Below are 21013 nucleotides of genomic sequence, written 5' to 3'. Positions count from 1 at the left end.
AAGGCTCAACCCTTAGTTATACATTGTTTTATTACAGATTCTGTCTTCAGAAAGTCCATAACCTATGGACTTGTGGACAGGATATTTGTTCTCCTGAATTCTCAAGCAGTTGCTTAAAACACTTGCTGTTTTGCCTAGTCCAAAAGTTTTGGTCTGGTATGAGCAGAAGCGCAGATAATGCAGTTACTCTGCAGTGGTTTCTTGGCTCCCTTTTAAAATTGCTCCATTCAGGGACGCCTAGGTGGCTCAGTTGGTTAAGTGTCTGCCTTCAGCTCAGGTCATGATCCCAGGGTCCTGGGATCAAGCCCCATATCGGGCTCCTTATTCAGTGGGGAACCTGCTTCTTGCTCTGCCTGCTGTTCTTCCTACTTGTATTCTCTCTCTGTGTCAAATAAATAAAATAGAATAAAACGGTTCCATTTATGTCAGTTTTTGACATCCTTCTTTACAAACTGCCCTCAGTTATAATGTGCAGTGTTTGTAATTAAAACCACCTCCGACCTCCGAGAAAGAGCAAGGGGGAAAAACCCAAAGCACAGCAGTTATCACACGATCTCACTTTATCTTCCTTGTTTAGACTTGGAGTTACTTCCTCAGTGGCACACTTTCTTCACATACGGCCTTTGAAATACTGGTGGTGGTTTGTTGTTGTCAGTTGTTGTTCTTTTTTGTTCTTTATCATAGACCTGGGGATGTTTTAGCAAGAACAGAGAGGGGTCTGCTGTTAAACCTTGCTGCTGTCTGACAAGTGGAGCCTATTAACCACTGCCAAAGCGTTTAGGCGAATTTCACATTGGATATAATTTAAAAAAAAATAATAAAGTTGAATTTAAGACAACTTTTTTTTTTTAATTTAACTTATCTGCTGAAAATCTTGCCTTTTGGCATATGTATGGTATTTTCTTTTTGAGGGACTGAGGTTTAACTTTATTAAAACAAAAAATTAGATTTTAGGGGTGCCTGAGTGGCTCAGTTGGTTGGACGACTGCCTTCGGCTCAGGTCATGATCCTGGAGTCCCGGGATCGAGTTCCACATCGGGCTCCCAGCTCCATGGGGAGTCTGCTTCTCCCTCTGGCCTTCTCCTCACTCATGTTCTCTCTCACTGTCTCTCTTTCAAATAAATAAATAAAATCTTAAAAAAAAAATTAGATTTTAATATCGAGAATTATTCATCTTTATATAAAATGTTTTTAGATTTTTTTCTTAGGCATTTTATATTGATTTATTCTTGGTCACTGAGACAGAATGTTTGTGTTTTAATAATTGTGTGATATATGTTAAAATAGCTTTTGGAAAAGTTTGGTGTGCTACAAAACGCTGCTAATGAGATGTATATCATTTGCTGCTGTCATTTAGTAACCCCTAGCAACTTAAGAAACGGAAGAAATTTGCTTGAAATATGTACCAACAATGGATTCTATTATAATAGCTGTTTTTTTTCTTTTTGAATACTGTCTTAAAAGTTTTGTGGTTCTTCTTCTATTTGTTTTTGTCCAGATGACTGAAAATAATTTTTGGTTGAAGAAGATAGAAATTAGTGTTTCAGAAGCAGAAAAGCGAACTGGAAGAAATGCCATGAACATGCAAGAAACATATACTGCTTACCTCATTGAAACAAGGTGGGTGATGAGAATTAGATAGAAAAAGGTAGCTGTTGATGCAAATTATGTTGCTTAATGGAATTGTTTATAAGTCATTGTCTTTTTGTTTGTTTTCAAAGAGAGCGAGATAGTGTGTGCATGCTGAGTGGGGAGGGGCAGAGGAAGAAGGAGAGAAAGAATGCCAAGCAGGTTCCACACTCAGTGTGGAGCCTGACATGGAGCTGAGTCTCAACCCTGAGATCATGACCTGAACCGAAATGAAGAGTCAGATGCCCCAACTGACTGAGCCACCCAGGCGCCCTGTTTCTTTACTTTTTAACAGTTAAACAGTTGTGTCTTTTTCTATAGTACTCTTGGTAGCTCTCTCTCTCTCTCTCTATATATATATATATACACACACACACACCACACACACACCACACACACACACACACACACACACACACACACACACACACACATATATTTTTTGTAGCTATATTTTAATGCACTTGTGTTGGAAGTTGAGAGAAGGTTAGTGGAATACTTCTGGGATCTGAAATGTTACTTGATACATGCTTTGGAGGAGATTTTCACATTAGATATAATAGTCCCTGTGTGATTTTGGGAAAGGAGATCTGGTTCCCAGGTGTGTATGAAGTGGACTTAGGTAGGTAAGATGGTTAGCAGAGAAGTATAGGAGGAGAGAATGACAGTCTAAATGCTGTCTCATAGGAAAGAATTGATTGAGACTAGAACTTTAGGCTCAGATAAAATTGAAAAGAGTAAATTGTGAAATAAAACTCGGGGCGGGCACCTGGGTGGATCAGTGGGTTAAGCCTCTGCCTTTGGCTCAGGTCATGATCTCAGGGTCTTGGGATTGAGCCCCGTATCAGGCTCTCTGTTCAGCGGGGAGCCTGCTTCCCCTTCTGACCTTCCCCCTCTCATGCTCTCTCTCTTTCTCTCTCTCTCTCTCTCAAATAAATAAATAAATAAAATCTTTAAAAAAGAACAAAAAACAAAACAAAAAAATACTCAGGATACCTGGGTAGCTCAGCTAAGGTCATGATCTCAGGGTTCTGAGATTGAACTCTGCATGGGCTCCCTGCTAGGCAGGAAGCCTGCTTCTGCCTCTCCCCCTCCCCCTGCTTGTGTTCCGTCTCTCACTGTGTCTCTCTCCATCAAATAAATAAAATCTTAAAATTAAAATTCACCAAAAACATTGTCTTTTATCTCATTAAGAAAAAGTTAAAGGAGATAGACTGTTTTGCCTAGAGAAAGGCAAGACAGGACTGTATTTTGCCAGTTACAGTTTATATAAAGGTTATATACCAACTAGTTCTTTTCTCTCTGTGAGACTGAGCAGAAATGCTTTGTGTTAAAATAAAGACATGAGATTTTTTATAGCCAGTAAAATAAAGTAATAGAACTATCAGAGCGAGTTGATAGTTATAACCATGTTTTAATGTGAATATATTTTTAAGGGAAAAAATTTTTAAACCCTGTATTTTCATAGGTTTACCAAAAGTCAGTGAGCTTGTCTTAAGGCTACACCCTGTAACTTTTCAAGGCTTTCTCCAGGTGTGTGTTTCTACCCTAAATAAAAGTTAAAATCTTGGAAAACATAGTTTACAATTCTGAAAGCTTTCTTTTTAAGTATACCAAAAAGAAAAAAAAGAATCTTTCCAAAATGAGAGAAAATTTATGTACGATAGGAACTTTAGGAACAGAAAGAGTTAAGGTTGGTCTTTTTAAAATTAGATCATTTTGTTTTTTTGTATGTGTTTTGTTTTTTTAAGTTTTTATTTTAATTCAGTTAACATGTAGTGTTACATTAGTTTCAGGGGTACAATGTAGTGATTCAGCAGTTCCATATAGTGCCTAGTGCTCATCACAATAAGTGCCCTCCATAATCACCTGTTTAATCCATCCCCCCACCAAAATAAGGTCATTTTGTGACATTTGTATCTACATATGTGTATCACAGAGATTTTTTCAAAATTAATTAATTTATTTATTAAGTAGGCTCTTCACCTAGCTATGTTCACAACCCTGGGGCTTTGCTCACAACCCTGAGATCAAGAGTCACATGCTGTGCTGACTAAGCCAGCCAGACACCCCTCACAGATTTTTAAAGTAATTAAAAAAAAAATGGTCCCATTAGAGGGTTTTGCTGCCATTTCTTTTTATTTAAGTTAAATTGGCTACTTAAAAAAAAAAGAAATCATACTTTAGAAATTAGTGTTAACTTTAGATTTCTAAGTAAATTATTTTTTCCTGATTTTTTTTTTTTTTTGCTATGAGGTATAATTGACATATAACATCATAAGATAATTTCAGATACACAACACTACCTTGTAGTATTTGTACAGATTGTAAAGTGATCATAAGTCTAATAAACTAACATCTGTCAGCATACAGTTACAAAATTTTTTTTCTCATAATGGGAACTTCTAAGATTTACTCTTAGCAACTTCCACTTATGCAGTAGAGTATTATTAATTATACATGCTGCAAGTTCTTAAATATAAAACTTAAAAGGATATTTTTATTTTTAGTATGTGAGTATTTTATCACCCAAATAAATAATGAAATTTGCTGTTGATTACTTTTACCGCTGGAAGAGAAATCTTGATTTGAATAGAATAATTAATTGTTGTTTACTTTTGACTTTGAACTGAATAGAGCATCATAATTTATAACTGGGAGTTAGGAGTGACCATACTTGAGTAATGTAGCTATACTCTGAATATTTAAGTGGATCATCAGTAAGTGTGTGGTACACAAAATGATTATTGGGTTGACTTTCACAATTGTATTTCTTTTTTTTTTTTTTTTTAAAGATTTTATTTATTCATTTGATACAGAGAGAGAGATCACAAGCAGGCTGAGAGAGAGGGAGAAACAGGCTCCCTGCCGAGCAGAGAGCCCGACGCGGGGCTCGATCCCAAGACCCTGAGACCATGACCCGAGCCGAAGGCATAGGTCTAACCCTCTGAGCCACCCAGGCGCCCCTATATTTCATTTTTTTAAAAAAAGATTTTATTTATTTATTTGAGAGAGAGAACATGAGCAGGGGGAGGGGCTACGGGTGAGGGAGAAGCAGACTCCCTGTGAGCAGGGAATTTCCACACAGGGCTTGATCACAGGACCCTAGAACCACTACCTGAGCTAAAGGCAGATACTTAACAACCGAGCCACCCAGGCGCCCCGGGTCACTGGTTTTTAATTTCTCTAGAGATTTTTGGTTTTTCGTTCATAGAATAAGAACTCTTTTAAAGTAGATAAGAATATGCCTCTTTCAGAATTGATGGTTTAGGAGCAGTATGAAGTTTTCTGATTCATAAAATGGGGCTAATGATATAGTCCCTTCTGAGCATTAAATGTTGCATGTAAAACTGGGTATATGCTATTAAATAGTTGTTAAATGAGTGGATAAATGTGTCAGTTTTAGGTCTCTCCTAAGTCTCTCCTATGTGTTTAGTCAGTCTCCAAAAGCTAGACTTGGCCTTAAATGGCCTTAAAAAAAAAAACAACAACAAACTTAATCAGGTCTTCTTTCTTTCTTTTTTCAAAGATTTTTATTTATTTACTTGACAGAGAGAGAGAGGGAGAGAGAGTGTATGAGCAGGGGGAGCGGAGGGCAGAAGGAGAGGGAGAAACAGGCCTCTTGCGGAGCAAGGAGCCTGATGCGGGGCTTGATCCCAGGACCCTGGGATCATGACCTGAGCCGAAGGCAGATGCCTAACTGGCTGAGCCACCTGGGCGCCCCTTAAGCAGGTCTACTAACAGCCTTGTAGGTCTATTTCTTAAAGGCTATATTAATAATCTACATTAATCTGTTGATAGCAAGAAGTAGGTTCTGTTGGTAATGATTTTGAATAATTTGAAACTTGATATTAACCCACATATTTTTTAAGCTAAAGTCTGAGAATCTGAATTGGAATAGTATTAGTCATAGCTAATGTTTGGGTTAACTCTTTTTTTAATTTTTAAAAATTTTAATAGTATTTTTTTTTAAAGATTTTATTTTATTTGACAGAGACAGAAATCACAAGTAGGCAGAGTAGTAGGCAGAGAGAGGGGCTGAGCAGAGAGCCCAATGTGGGGCTCAATCCCAGGACTCTGAGATCATGACCTGAGCCGAAGTCAGAGGCTTAACCTGCTGAGCCACCCAGGTGCCCCTTAATTTTTAAAAATTTTTATGTTATTTTAAGATTTTATTTATTTGTCAGAGAGAGCACAAGCAGGCAGAGTGGCAAGCAGAGGCAGAGAGAGAAGCAAGCTCCCCACTGAGCAAGGAGCCTGATGTGGAACTCCATCCCAGGATCCCAGGATCATGACCTGAGGCAGAGGTAGCTGCTTAACCAACTTAGCCACCCAGGCATCCCAGTGGGTTAACTCTTTAAGATGAATTATGATTTGATAATTTGTGTTTTTGCCATGGGTGCCATTTGTACATTTGAATTTCCTGTTTTGTTTCTTTTTTACTTATATGCAATGATTAAATTTAGTGGCAGACCTAATATATAAATGATAAAAACACTGAACATCTATTGTGCTGAGCATGACATGATGTATATACTTTCTTAAAACTACTTTATTCCAAGATGGATTTTTAGCTTCTGTGCCTTTATGCCCTAGTATACACATGAACATTGTGGTGATACGTGCACTTCTTGGAGGGCCTGAAAGTTACTGTTAAGCAACCAGTTAGAAAGTAGGAAGGTCCCAATAATGTTTAGAAGACTAATGCTCTCTAAGAATGATTATGCTAGTAGAAATTTTTTTTTTTAAGATTTTATTTATTTATTTGACAGAGACCACAAGTAGGCAGAGAGGCAGGCAGAGAGAGAGAGAGGGGGAAGCAAGCTCCCGCTGAGCAGAGAGCCCTATGCAGGGCTCGATCCCAGGACCCTGGGATCATGACCTGAGCTGAAGGCAGAGGCTTTAACTCACTGAGCCACCCAGGTGCCACCAAACTGACTTCAAATATCTTTGGTGTGATTTTACCTAAACTTCTCCCCAACTATAAGTGGAACTTTTATATGGCATTGCTTACAGCTCTCTATGTTAAAGATAAGACTAGAAATGAATTTTTACATCTTTTGCCCCCCCCTACTCTTTCAGAGTTAACATTTTGCCTTTGAAGATATTTCCTGGTACATGGATGCATCTGATTTCTTTATAACTTTGAATCAAGGTCTTTGCGGTGTCTTGGTCTTTAGCATGAATGTTGTTTCATTGTGGCAGAAATGTAATTAAAAATACTTTTTATTTAATGAAACCGCAGTTAAGCCAGATTTTACCCTATTGTAAAATCAATTACTATACATTAACTGAATTATTGTACATTGAGACTTTTAGTATGTGCTTAAAGTAATTATTTCTCTGGAATTCAGATAGGTTTTCTGTAGCAGAAGGGAAAGTGGTTAGGAGTAAGGGCTTTGGAATCAGATAGATTTGAGTGCTTTATCTAGAGATCTCTGTGATTGTAGGAACAGTAGCTACTTTCTCATCTATAGCATGGGGTTAATAATCTGTGCTTCACAGGCTGGTTAGGAGGATTAAAAAAGATACTACATGAAAAGTTCTTCACTGAGTGCCTTGTTCGTAAGCATTTAGTAAATGGAGTTACAAATGTTGGTGGAGGTTGTGTGCTTGAATTTGTATTTTTAAAGATTTTTTTAATTTTTTATTTATTTGACAGAGAGAGATCACAAGTAGGCAGAGAGAGAGAGAGAGAGAGAGAGAGAGAGGAGGAAGCAGGCTCCCTGCTGAGCAGAGAGCCCGATGCGGGACTCGATCCCAGGACCCCGAGATCATGACCTGAGCCGAAGGCAGCGGCTTAACCCACTGAGCCACCCAGGCGCCCCGAATTTGTATTTTTAAAAAAAGTAATAGAGGTCTTATTCTGTTCCTTTTCAGGTCAGTTGAACATACTGATGGTCAAAGTGTCCTAACAGACTCACTGTGGAGGCGGTATAGTGAATTTGAATTGTTGAGAAACTACCTTTTAGTTTACTATCCCCATATTGTTGTGCCACCTCTACCAGAAAAAAGGGTAAGAAATGAAACAGCAGTGTAGTTCGGAATTAGAGAGTGCTGAGACTGTTCTTCATGACCGTTTTGTTTACCTAGGCAGAATTCGTTTGGCATAAACTCTCCGCTGACAACATGGACCCTGATTTTGTGGAAAGACGACGGATTGGCTTGGAAAACTTTCTCTTGAGAGTTGCCTCGCATCCCATCCTTTGTAGAGACAAAATCTTCTATTTGTTTTTAACACAGGTATTTTTCTTTTATTTATTAGTTTTTTAAAAAAATTCATTTTTTTTCCTTTTAAACTGTAGAATCCTTAGGCTTAGGTATCTCTTTGCAGCAGCTTTAATATACATTTATTCATGTTTTTCAGTTCATTTTGATTTTTAAAATTATTAGGTTACATCACTCAGCTGACATTTTTAAAAATAATTTTTTAATTTTTTTTGTAAACATATAATGTATTATTAGCCCCAGGGGTACAGGTCTGTGAATCGCCAGGTTTACACTCTTCACAGCACTAACCATAGCACATACCCTCCCCAATTCAGCTGACATTTTTATACTTAAAGATACTAAAGACAGTACTTTGTGGCATCACTTAAATGATATCAAAGTTAATCTTTAGTTTTTTGAAGCCCAGATTTATAAAATCTTGGGTCTGTCTTTTGGTAATCTTTTGGACTCTCGATTAGATGCTTAATTTTGAAATGGATTCTTTTTTTGAACCTTTCTCCCATCTTCCCTGAAAGAACAGAATAATAGATACTTTATTTAATTTGGAGTATTCTTTATAGGTGGTTTTATTTTGCAATGATTCCTAAAATTAACTTTAATTTTTAGGAAGGTAACTGGAAGGAGACCGTGAATGAAACTGGGTTTCAACTGAAGGTAAGAATATTTGTATGAAATAGTTTGACAAGTTCCTTTACAATTCCAAGCACAATGCCATGCACTTAGTGGATATTTGATACTTACTGAATGTGTGAATGTTGGGAAAAGACTTTGCTTCTAATATCATTAGGAGGGTTTTCAAAGAAACACTGTGAATTCCCTTTGGATTTGCATAATTTTATTATTGATGAGTCTAGAGTGGGCATATTTATGAATTTCATTCTGTTGGGAAAGAACGTTTTGAATCAGTAATTTAAGATTTTTATTTTATTTATTTATTTATTTATTTATTTATTTGACAGACAGAGGTCACAAGCAGGCAGAGAGGCAGACAGAGAGAGAGGAGGAAGCAGGCCCCCCGCTGAGCAGAGAGCCCGATGCAGGGCTCGATCTTAGAACCCTGGGATCATGACCCGAGCCGAAGGCAGAGGCTTTAACCCACTGGGCCACCCAGGCGCCCCTGAATCAGTAATTTAGACATAAGTCGTAGATTTTTCCCACACTATGCCCATAGGCATTCTATCTTGTTTTTTTTTCCTTAACCCTCTCTGCCTTTACCACTGCCACTCACATTTCTTGACCACTTACTTGCTCTTTTTTATCAGATACGAAAGACACTTCTGAAGAATTGAGCTTGGCATTCCTAATCATAGCAGACTAAAAGATGAGCCAAATGTCATGTTTCTGTCTGCTGGGACATGGTGGTCAGTTTTGAGTGGGCATATGAGTCATTTTCAATTAGTGTCTGCTAGTGATACAGCTTTTCAGATTTAGCCATTATAATTTGTCCTTGGGGATGAAATTATTGTCTAAAAATTGAAAAGCATGGTATGGTGTGAGGCCACCCTGACTCCTGTCTGCTCTCCCTGTTGGCTCCAAAAGTAGTAAACTCAGGTTGTTGGCAAATTTTCGAAAGTTTTTATCTCTTGTGTAAACTGAACAGGTAAGTAGAAAAATGTAATGTAAATTGATAGGATATATAGAATGATGAACAAATCAAATGATAATTCTAGGTCTAGACAACAAGAACAAAATGTCTTTACAGTAGTTATGAAAATACCTCTTAGAGATTTTTGTATTGGCAGTTAGGTATTTGAAATTTAACGCAAAAAACTAGGAAGATAAAATTTGTTTGTGCATGGAAAATATAATCGAGTATCTAATTATATCATAACCTGATTCCAGTGAATCATGAAAAAATTAGAATTTTCTTGGCTATAATTTGTTACTTTATGGCACTCAGAATATTGGAATTTTAATTTAGAGTTGAATTTGAGATAACTCAAAACTTTAAAAAAAATGTTTTTATTTTGATAGGTTTTCTGAGAACTAGTCTAAGATGTTAGGATCTAATATTAAGAAAAAGAGAAAAGTAAAACAATGGTTTTGGTGACTTCTCTTTATGTAACAGTCACAGATTTAGTCATTAGTTTAGTAACTAGTTAGCAGTTCTTTGTCTTTGAACCCAGTATTTGGCCATGACTTTGGTGACCCTGAGAGAGCCCTTGAATTTCTTCATCTATATAGATTGTGCTGTGTAATGAGTGCGTTGAATCTTCCGATAGGTGCTATTTAACAGTTAAAATATTTCTATTTGGGTTGCCTTATGGTGAAACCTTAGTTTCACTTTTCACTTTGAAAGGTAATACTTTATGCGTGATGTTAATAATTGGAAAAGTCAGACTTTAATGATATGGACCAGAAGTAAGATATATGAAGAGAGTTTGGAAATCCTTGTATCCTGCTGTATTCTTGTTTTGTTGTGGCTGGTTCTTGTTTTAAGTCCTTTCATCAGTGAAATGGAATCTTTTTTAGACCATCTCACACATATATACATGCATGCGTGCATGTATGTAAGGTTCATGTACATACACGTTACCATCCCATATTACCTCTCCTTTTTGTTATAAATTACATGTAAAAATGGTTGGTAAAGGGAGTATTGGAAACTAGTCTGTGAAAGTGAGATTGTTCTGAATAAAACCAAATGTTTATATTTTATAAGAATATTTGATGTTATGAGGCATCTGGGTGGCTTAGTCAGTTAAGTGTCTGATTCTGGATCTCAGCTCAGGTCTTCATCTCCGGGTTGTACGTTTAGGCCCTGCATTGGGCTCCGTGCTGGGTGTGGAGCCTACTTCAAAAAAAAAAGGAGAGGGTATTTGACTTTGGCCCTTGGTTTTTGGATTGTCAATCAAATTTAAACGTCAGCTTACTTAAATTTTCATTATTTTTAATTTCCTTTTTTTTTTTTGACTAAAAATTTTATTTATTTTAGAGAGAGAGAGAGCAGGGAAGGGGCAGAGGGAAAAGGAGAAGCAGACTCCCTGTAGACAGGAAGCCCAACATGGGGCTTTAGACCCTGAGACCAGGACCTGAGCCAAAGGCAGATGCTTAACTGACTGAGCCACCCAGATGCCCCTGATTTTCCTTTTTTCACACGTTTGTTTAATTTTAGTTTTGGCCTTCTAGATTAATATTATCTTAAATCATTTTAGAGTAATTACTATACTCAGGAAGATAATTATATAAGTCTCTTTTCTTTTTTTTTAATTAAGATTTTATTTATTTATTTGAGAAAGAAAGAATAGTAGTGGGATAAAGGGTGAGGGAAAGAATCTCTAACAGACTCTGTTGAGTGTGGAGCCCAAAGCGGGACTGAGTCTCATGACCCTGAGATTGTGACCTGAGTTGAAATTAAGAGTCCATCACTTAACTGACTGAGCTACCCAGGCACCCCAAAAATCTAGTTTCTTTTTTATCACTGCTCTACTTAAGATAAACATGAGCAGCAACTCTTTTCATCCCTGCATTATATTGGCATTTTTTGTCTTGAATATATATATAAAAATTCGTGTTAACCAATTTAGTGAAAGGAGAGCAAAGAGCTTTTCTAGAGTAATGAACATATAAACTAGTTACTTTAGTATAAAGTAGTACTCTTCTAACTCCTATTAACTCAGTAAGTTACTTACAAGAAAGTGTCATCCATATACCCAAACCTTACATGAATTTACATTGACTCAGAGGAACCCAGAACCCTCTTTGTTGCTTGGAGTACTGACTGCTGGTGTCCCAATCTGGATTTTTAAGATCCCTGCTAATCTGTGTATTACAGAGAAATGTCGAGAGAGCCGTTGTGATAAATGCCGGGTGCCTGCGGAGTGTCAGGTGCTTTGCCAGGTGCTGTGGAAACAGTAGCGGATGAGCTGGAAACCTTCATAAACTCCCATGTTCTTATGGAGCTTATATTTTAGTAGTTGGAGACATTAAATTAACATATAAATAAGATACTTTAAAATAGTTATAGATAATCTTTGTTAAAGAGTATGACAGCAGAGATTTTTTTCCAGAGATTATTTTGAGATAGATGACCGTAAAATTTATTGTCCAAATGGGGACCCTTTCAAGAGTGAAAAGGGGCACTATTAATAATGAGTCTAGCACAGTAAGCATAAACCAGGACTGTCCTGGATAAATTGGGTCACATGGTTGAAGAGAGAACATTAAAGCCGAGACAGGAATAAGAAACCTGCAGTGGAGTCAAGCTGGGAGCCATGGAAGAGGAACGTGAGAGAGGCCCAAGCTGGGGGTGGTGGGTAGCTAGGCAACATTTCGGGGAAGAGAAGAATCAGAAAATGAAGTCACCCAGGGGAAGACAAGATCCAGGACATGTAAGGTAAAATATGGAATAGGAACCGGGAAAGGGGAGGAAGTGGGGACTAAAGGAGAACATGGGAAGTAAGGTAGGAACTTGGGGCTGGAGAATGGTTGGGTTATTTTTCATTCAGCGTGTTTGTCTTGTGCAGGCTTTGTGAGGCCCTGGGGGTACAGTAGAGAGCACAGGAGATGGAAGTATTGTTGGGGCTGTCGTTGTGCAGTTCCCAGGGGCACTGTGCGCAATGTGCTTTTTAAAATGATTCTTCTATTTTAGTGGACAGTTGAGACAAGTGAACAACTAACGATTCCAAGTTGTGTTGTTTTAAAGGAGATAAAAGAAGATGGTATGAAACAGTGATGGGTCAGGGGCTTCTTTAGATATTTAATGGGGATTCTGAAAGAGGGTTGGTAAGCTGTGTGGTTTGAAGTAGTCCAGGTGTTTTTTACGAGATCTGGCTTTGGGGACATTTTAGGCAACTTCTGAAATCTTGTGGAATCTTGCGAAATGGTAAGCATACTGAGTTGGATGTTCTCATGGACCTGACCTGACCGGTTGTTGGGTAAGCAAAGTTTAGGGTGGTGATATTTAACATTCTATATGACTTCTAAATTGGTAAATTGTTGACATTCAAAGTAAAAAATAAATTGGTGTTCTTAAGAATTTGAGATAACAGGAAAAGTACAAATGAAAATATCCTTCTTTCCTTATAGTTTTAATGTAATTTCATCCTCATTTAAAGAATCACGTTTGTATGTAAATATAGAGTCTTCAACACTTTGGTGTTTAGTTATTTTAATTAATTAGTAGAACAGAAGGGCGTGATATATGCCTTAGATTAATAGGTACATATATATGTAAGGACTTTCACATGCACTAGCTTGTTTGCCCCTAAGAAGTGAGAAAGGTCCAGAATTGGTGAAATACTGATTTTAGAAATAAGAGGATCCCCAGAAATCAGTGATAAATTAAGTATCTATAGATACTCATGATAGCTTTTTGAATAACTTGTAGTCTGAAGTTCTAAGAGAGGCTTAGTTTGTGGAGTAACTTATTTGTTGCATTTGTTTTTTATTTTCTAAGCCAAGTAATTTGGGGAGCCCTAGAATTGGTTTTGTCTTATTTTATTAATTTGAGAGTATATGTAATTGTTGGTTGGAAATTGGAGTAATGTGAAATTTTCAAGCTGATTGCAAGTTTCCAGCTACATTATAAAATTAATTTTTTTTTAAAAATTTGATAGAGAGAGATCACAAGTAGGCAGAGAAGCAGGCAGAGAGAGAGGGGAAAGCAGGCTCCCCGCTGAGCAGAGAGCCCGATGTGGGGCTCAATCCCAGGACCCTGAGATCATGACCTGAGCTGAAGGCAGAGGCTTAAACCACTGAGCCACCCAGGCACCCCTAAAATTAATTTTTGATTGAGCCAACTCTTTTGAATTCTATAGTTTCTGTGCCTGGTCAGAAAAGTAATTCAGTGTTTTTTTTCTTTTCTCTCCTTTCATTTTCATTTTCCTCTTCTTTCCTTTTCCTTTTCTTTTTCTCTTCTCTTCTTTTCTTTTGTGAGAACTTAGATAGGATTTGGATATATTAAGTGTACATTTTATAGAATTCAGTTATTGCTTAGTGCTGATCCCTCTGTTCCTCCTTTGAGAGCAGTTATTTAAAATAAATAAAAATAGTTAAAAAGTTAGCAAAAAAAGATAGTTGAAAAGTTGTGTTGTCTTGTGACATTTTCTATCAGCCAGATAAAAACTAATTTGATGTCATCTTGTTTTACTTTAGTGTACAGTATTTAGTTCAGGTATTTCCATATTTCTTTTTTAAGATACCGATCATGACAGTGAAAAAACCAGTGTGTATTTGATTTGGATTCCATCTGGGAACGACCTGCGTAATGGATGTACTTTAGAGCAGTAGTTTTATTTAGTTTATCATTGCTTTTCTTGATTTAGAGAAAGGTAAACTACTTTCCTCTCATGACCTTTTCTGACGTGTGATAATGGAGAGGTATATATATATATATCTGTTAGTGTGTTGATGTTTGTAATTGTTTTACTTTGATACCATTGAATGCCATGTATTCAATTTATTAAAACATTGTTTTTGTAGTGTTTTCAAAAATAACTACTAAGCCTTTTTCTTTTAGATATGTTTAATGTGTTTGACACAAATGATATGAAGAAAACTGTACTCGAGCATCTTCTAAAGGAAAAGTAAAATTGTTTGGATTTGTAACCTGAAATGTAATTGTATTAAGTGAATAAATTATTTTTTCCAGGCAGACTCCAGGTTAAAAGCGCTTAATGCAACATTCAGAGTGAAAAACCCAGACAAGTAAGGTTTTGTTTTAATAACAATTACAGTGTTGTTTTGAATGATTTAATTTTTCATTTCTGAATGTATGCAGTTTATTTGCTAACTATTTTAAAAAGTAATTTACATTTAGTGAAATCCTCTTACAGTCTAAAACTGATTTTGAGATTTGGTAACTTAATTAGGTTTAAGGTTACAAGTAACTAAGGTTTTAGAAAATTAAACCACTGCTTTTTTCTAGAAGGATTTATGAAAATGTTGAAGATATCAGAAAATTAAGAGATACAATTTTAATTTCATATGAAGTAGTTTTTCTTAATGACTTTGCTTGTCAAATATGTACAGAGTTCAAGATAAGATTATTATATGTTACGTATATATTTAATAATAAACTACTTCGTCTACCAAGAAAACTTGATAGATAAATGTATACTAGTATAATAATTTCATGGAGATGTATTTATATGATAGCTGCTTGACTTCATTAACATCAGTTTGGTGTTTTGAGACCATTTCTATAATAAAGGTAGCCTGTGCATTCAGAAAAAAGTTTCCTTAGGATGGGCCCTAGGCCTTTCTCAATATTTTGGTTTTACTCATTCTCTGAATTGGGTGGATAATTTAGGCTCCTCATCATATGGACCTTTACCTGGTCTTTGATTCAGCTAAATTTTTTAGTTAGAAAGTTGCTCAGGCAGGTGAGGCTTTTCCATTTTTGGCTACAAAGGGCATGATGTGTGTTAGAATTTCTCTAGTTAGGCCTTCAGCATTAATTTCTTTGTGGTGTAAATTCTTACCAAATGCCAGGTTTGTATAGTCTGATAACGTATTATGTCTGACTTTATAAATTATAACACATTAGCATAATGCCTTTAGCTTTTAATATAAATTTTGAATATAAAATATAAATAAATATTTAAAGTTTTGGTAATCAGGAAATTGTGATGGTAACCATTGAGGGTTTTTAAAATTTTTTATTTTATTTTACCTTAACTTTTTAAAAGATTTTATTTATTTGACAGATACAATGAGAGAGGGAACACAAGCAGGGGGAGTGGGTGAGGGAGAAACAGACTCTACAAATGAGCAGAGAACCCGATACAGGGCTCAATCCCAGAACCCTGAGATCATGACCTGAGCCAGAGGCAGCCACTTAACGACTGAGCTGCTCAGGTGCCCTTAGGGTTTTTTTTTTTAAATAGACTTATTTATTTATTTAAAAAACATTTATTTATTTGGGAAAGGGAGAATGAGAGCATGAGCATGGGCATGATAGGGGCAGAGGGAGAGGACAAATGGAGAAGCAGGCTCCCCGCTGAGCAGGGAGCCTGATGTGGGACTGCATCCCAGGACCCTGAGATCATGACCTGTGCTGAAGTCAGATGCTTATAACCAATTGAGCCACTCAGGTGTCACTTAATTGACTTTTTAGAGGAGTTTTAGTTTTACAGAAAAATTGAATGGATAGCACAGAGGTCCCATATTTACCCTCTGCCCACACACATGCACAGTCAACCCCATTGCTAACGTCACCCACCAGAAAGGTACATTTGTTACAGTTGATGAATCTCTTTTGACCACACTATTATCACCCAAAGACATTAAGTTAGGATTCACTCTAGACAAATTTATAATGACATTTATTCATCACTATCATATCATACAAAGTATTTACACTGTCATGGGTCATCTGGCTGGCTCAGTCTATGGAGTACATGACTGTTAGTCTCAGGGTCATGAGTTCAAGCCCCATGTTGGACGTGGAGCATACTTAAAATTAAAATAAATAAATAAAAATAAACAACAAAAAACCCCAAGTATTTTCACTGTTCTAAATAAAAATCCTCTGTGGTCTGCCTATTTATCCCTCCATCCCAACCCCTGGCAACCAGTGATTTCCATAGTTTTACCTTATCTAGAATGTCATATACAGTATATAGCCTTCTCAGATTGGCTTTTTTCACTTAGTAATAAGAATTTAAGATTCCACTGAGGTTTCATTATGAGGGTTATAATGACATGCATGGTATATAAGAGATGTTCTCTAGGTAAAGAACTAAAATTTTAAGTCAGCCTCCAAAAAAAGCTTTGAGGAACCTAGTAAGCTAGTTTTATGACTTTGGTGGATGTACATTCATTTGAGGAGCAAGTAGATGAGACTGTATTTTAATTATTTTAGTATTTTGTCAGTTGAATGTTTTTCAGCTTAAGAGTTTAGCAATTGAATGAGGCCTTCCCTTTTCTGATCTAACCAGGTTTCTGGATTATAAGATTTTATTTAATATCCATATTATGTATAGAATTTTAAGTTAGATATGACCAACAACATAACCAAGGCAGTTTTTTGCTTCTGTTCTTACAATGTGTAACTAATACATAATTAGTAATAGAATTTGTTTGCCTTGAGTTCTAGATAAGAGGATTGTCTATATCATTCATTGTCCTTTTTTTTTTTTTTAAGTTCTATTTATTTATTTTTAAGTAATCTCTACACCAAACATGGGATCTCATGACCCCCGAGGGTCAAGAGTCAGATGTTCCTCCAACTGAGCCAGCCAGGCACCCCTATATCATTCATTGTTAAAACAGAGTCTTCACATAGAGAATCTCTGTTCTAGTTATATCATATGTTATATATTATATATATTTTATATACTGGGTCTAGGTGGTCCAGTATATAATTATTATTCATACTATTACTAAAATAGTTTATATCACTAAAATACTTTTATTCTGTCCTTTCTTAAAATGTAGAAAACATTGTTTTAGAGGGATTATCAAAATGATACTAGCTTCACGCATGTTTATGTTTCTTCAAACTGGGGCACCTGGCTGGCTTAGTCAGAAGAGCATGTGACTGTTGATCTTGGGGTCATGAGTTGGAGCTCCACATTCAGTGTAGAGATTACTAAAAAAATAAATAATAAACTTAAATAAAATAAGCTATGTTTCTTCAAACTAGTCTGTTAAAGAGCAGTTTAGAAATGGGCCTTGAGTCTTCTACTTTTTGTGGCATATTTAGAGAGTATTTGGGCAATATTTAGGACGTAGACCAAGAGGTAGGTTAGTAGAATGAGTGAATGAGGCAGAAAATACAGACGGCACCCTAGTTTCAGTCTGTAGAGTGTGAGGGAATACAGGGAAGAGAGATTTGGGAGGGATAGGGGAAGATAAATTGAGTTTTGGGTATGTAAGCAAGTAGAAATGTCAGCTAGTCAGTTGGGTGTTATAGATCTGGTGGTTAGGAGAGAGATTCGGGTAGGAGGTAGAAGTTTGGAATTCAGTAGCATGTACATTATAATTGTAAAGCTTTGTGAATGATAAGTCACGTAGAGTGTGTAGATTGAAAGATTGATTATTAAGTTGGCTGAGGACCCAGGGTGGGACTCTAAGAAGTACCAACACTTTGGGGGTATTTTCCAGAGTGTAATCTGAGGATGAGTAGCCTCTGAATCCTGTGGGTTGGGTATGTTAAACATTCAGGCATCCTGAGTCCCACAAGGGCCTCCGTGCACAGTTTGCTTGTTCACACCCCTTTCCTACTGAGAAGCCCTTGGTAGCGTTTCTAACAAACACTTTAGGGGTTCTTTGCACACTAAAGTTGGAGGTGTAACAAGTGGGTGAAAGAAATGTGAACTGCCAAAGAGACTTCAGGCATAACCAGACAGTATAAGGAAAATCATGAGAAAATAAAACTGATAGCAAGGGAACAAATTTTTGAGGAGGGTGAGGGTAGCTGCTACATTGTTGAAAGGACCAAGAAAGATGAAGCCTAAAGGATATCCTTGGGTTTTAGCAACATGAGAATAATTAGTGATTTTTTCAGGAGTATTTCTGTCCTTGGGTGCTGGAGGCGAAAGTAGACTGCACTGGGCTGCACAGTGAATGGGAGGTGGTTGTCACTTGAGAGAATGCCTTGTCAAAGTGTATGTGTGAGAGACCTGGGTATGAGAGGGTGTTGAGAGTTGGGTGTATTGTCAAGGGAGTGTGTGTAGGTTTTAAATATAGGAGAGTTAGTTTATATGCTAAAGAGAAGGAGCTTATAGAGAGTGGAAGTTAGAAAGTAGGAATCTGGGGTATAGCTGGGGTAGAATATAGAGTATTGATGGGAGGAAGGATCCTTGGGGGAAGGAAGAAATAATAGAAGTAGATGTGTTTGCTGGCAGGAGATCCTACTAATGGCTGTGTTTAATGTGTGAAACTTGGTTGGAGAGTAACAGGTGGTAGTATCAGAAATTTCATATCTTTATGCAGAATGGTGGTAACTAGATTAGGGAAACAAAGATTACTGAATAACGTAAAGACTGAGGTTAGAGACCAGGAGTTTAGCACCATGAATTTTTTCAAGTAATTTTTCAGATAATTTTTTTCTCTATCTCAGTTTCACAGTAAAAATTATGAAGTATGACATCTTTAAAAATATCAAAAGCAGAAAAAATATCAAAAGAAAATATGGTTGTTTTAGAGTTTTTTGAATTTGTATTGGTGTGTACATAAAGCCAGCATATGGTCAAATAGAAGCAGTTTCATTGTTCTCAGGAACTCCTGTTTTGTCTTTCAGTTTTTGACTTGTTTTCATGAGAAAAAAATGATGTTTTATTTATTTCCTGTTTCAGGAGATTTACAGAACTAAAACACTACAGTGATGAACTACAGTCTGTCATCTCACATCTTCTTCGAGTTAGAGCTGTAAGTGGTCCCCAAGAGTTTTTCGACACACATTTATAAGGAAGTGCTTCTTACCTAATTATGTTTTTAGATAGTGGATGGTATTTATGTTGAATAGCTGATTTTTGCTTTCAGATTTGGCTTATTTATCATCTAAATTGCATTTTTAAGAAAATGTGAAATGTTTCATGGCATAAACAACTTGAAGGTTTTTAGCCTGTTGTTTTCTCTGTAGATTGTGTATGGTTGTTTGACTGTCTTGTCAAAGGCCTACCGTTTCAGTGTTGGAATATAATTAAGTAAGTGTGGGAGTTTAGATCTATATGTAATGATATCCTTATACTTTCAAGGTTATTTTTTTCTTTAATAGTGAAATAGCTTATATATGTTAGGCCATCCTGTGCCTGTGCTCTTAAATTCTCCTATATAAACTTATTTGGGGTAATGGTCTGCCATGACAAAATAAATTAGAAATGGAGGGACAATCACTGAATTTAACCATGTGATTGGCTGTGGTAGACAGGGAATCCTTAGAACTTGCCTGTGCTAAAGACTTAGAAAGGGGCACCTGGGTGGCTTAGTTGGTTAGGCATCTGCCTTTGGCTCAGGTTATGATCCTGGAGTCCCAGATCAAGCCCCAAATTGAGCCCTGCATTGGCTTCCTGCTCAGTGGGGAGTCTGCTTCTCCCTTTCCCTCTGCTTCTCCCCCAGCTCATGTTCTTTCTCTCTAATAAATAAATGAAATCTTTTTCTTTTTTTTTTTTTTTTTTTTAAAGATTTTATTTATTTATTTGACAGAGAGAGATCACAGGTAGGAAGAGAGGCAGGCAGAGAGAGAGAGGAGGAAGCAGGCTCCCTGCTGAGCAGAGAGCCCGATGCGGGACTCGATCCCAGGACCCTGAGATCATGACCTGAGCCGAAGGCAGCGGCTTAACCCACTGAGCCACCCAGGCGCCCCAAATCTTTTTCTTTTCTTTTCTTTTTTTTTTTTTAAAGATTTTATTTAGTCATTTGAGAGACAGAGATCACAAGTAGGCAGAGAGGCAGGCAGAGAGAGAGAGGAGAAAGCAGGCTCCCAGAGGAGTGGAGAGCCCGATGTGGGGCTCTATCCCAGGACCCTGGGGTCATGACCTGAGCTGAAGGCAGAGGCTTTAACCCACTGAGCCACCCAGGTGCCCCAATAAAATCTTTAAGAAAAAGTGAAATGGGGTGCCTGGGTGGCTCAGTGGGTTAAGCCGCTGCCTTCGGCTCAGGTCATGATCTCAGAGTCCTGGGATCGAGTCCCGCATCGGGCTCTCTGCTCAGCAGGGAGCCTGCTTCCTCCTCTCTCTCTCTGCCTGCCTCTCTGCCTACTTGTGATCTCTCTCTGTCAAATAAATAAATAAAATCTTTAAAAAAAAAAAAAAAAGTGAAATGTTTTTCTTAAAAAGAAACATTTCTTAAATATGTTTTTCTTAAAAATCTTTTTCTTAACAAGATTTTATTTATTTATTTGACAGAGAGAAAAAGAGAGATAGGCAAGTAGGCAGAGAGGCAGGCAGAGAAAGAGGGGGAAGCAGGCTACCTATTGAGCAGAGAGCCCAAGGCAGGGCTTGATCCCAGGACCCTGGGATCACGACCTGAGCCAAAGGCAGAGACTTAAACCACCGAGCCACCCAGGCGCCCCAATAAATAAAATCTCAAAACAAAACAAAACAAAACAAAACAAAAAAAACTTTGAAAGATACTGGGATACCAGGTCTAGGATCATAACTTACACTGATTGGAAACCTCTTAAAATGCATTATATGGGATTTGTTTTAATGAGATCGTCTACTGGTGAGGAGTGGAAAGTGGGGGCAGTTTTAGATGAAACTAG

General features: G+C 37.1%; 1 protein-coding gene across 1 annotated transcript in view; it reads left to right on the top strand.

Moving 5' to 3' along the window:
• SNX4 (sorting nexin 4) overlaps positions 1-21013 on the top strand; it is a 61741-nt gene that overhangs the window by 12734 nt on the left and 27994 nt on the right. The window contains exons 2-7 of the mRNA XM_032335876.1: positions 1499-1620; positions 7510-7645; positions 7723-7872; positions 8467-8514; positions 14453-14508; positions 19104-19176. Coding sequence (XP_032191767.1) covers positions 1499-1620; positions 7510-7645; positions 7723-7872; positions 8467-8514; positions 14453-14508; positions 19104-19176 — 585 coding nt within the window. The remainder of the gene's footprint in view (positions 1-1498; positions 1621-7509; positions 7646-7722; positions 7873-8466; positions 8515-14452; positions 14509-19103; positions 19177-21013) is intronic.

Source organism: Mustela erminea, chromosome 1 (assembly GCF_009829155.1).
Source record: "Mustela erminea isolate mMusErm1 chromosome 1, mMusErm1.Pri, whole genome shotgun sequence".
Taxonomy (NCBI): Eukaryota; Metazoa; Chordata; class Mammalia; order Carnivora; family Mustelidae; genus Mustela; species Mustela erminea.
Note: the sequence above shows the minus strand (reverse complement) of the source record. Positions and strands in the feature narration are given on the sequence as shown.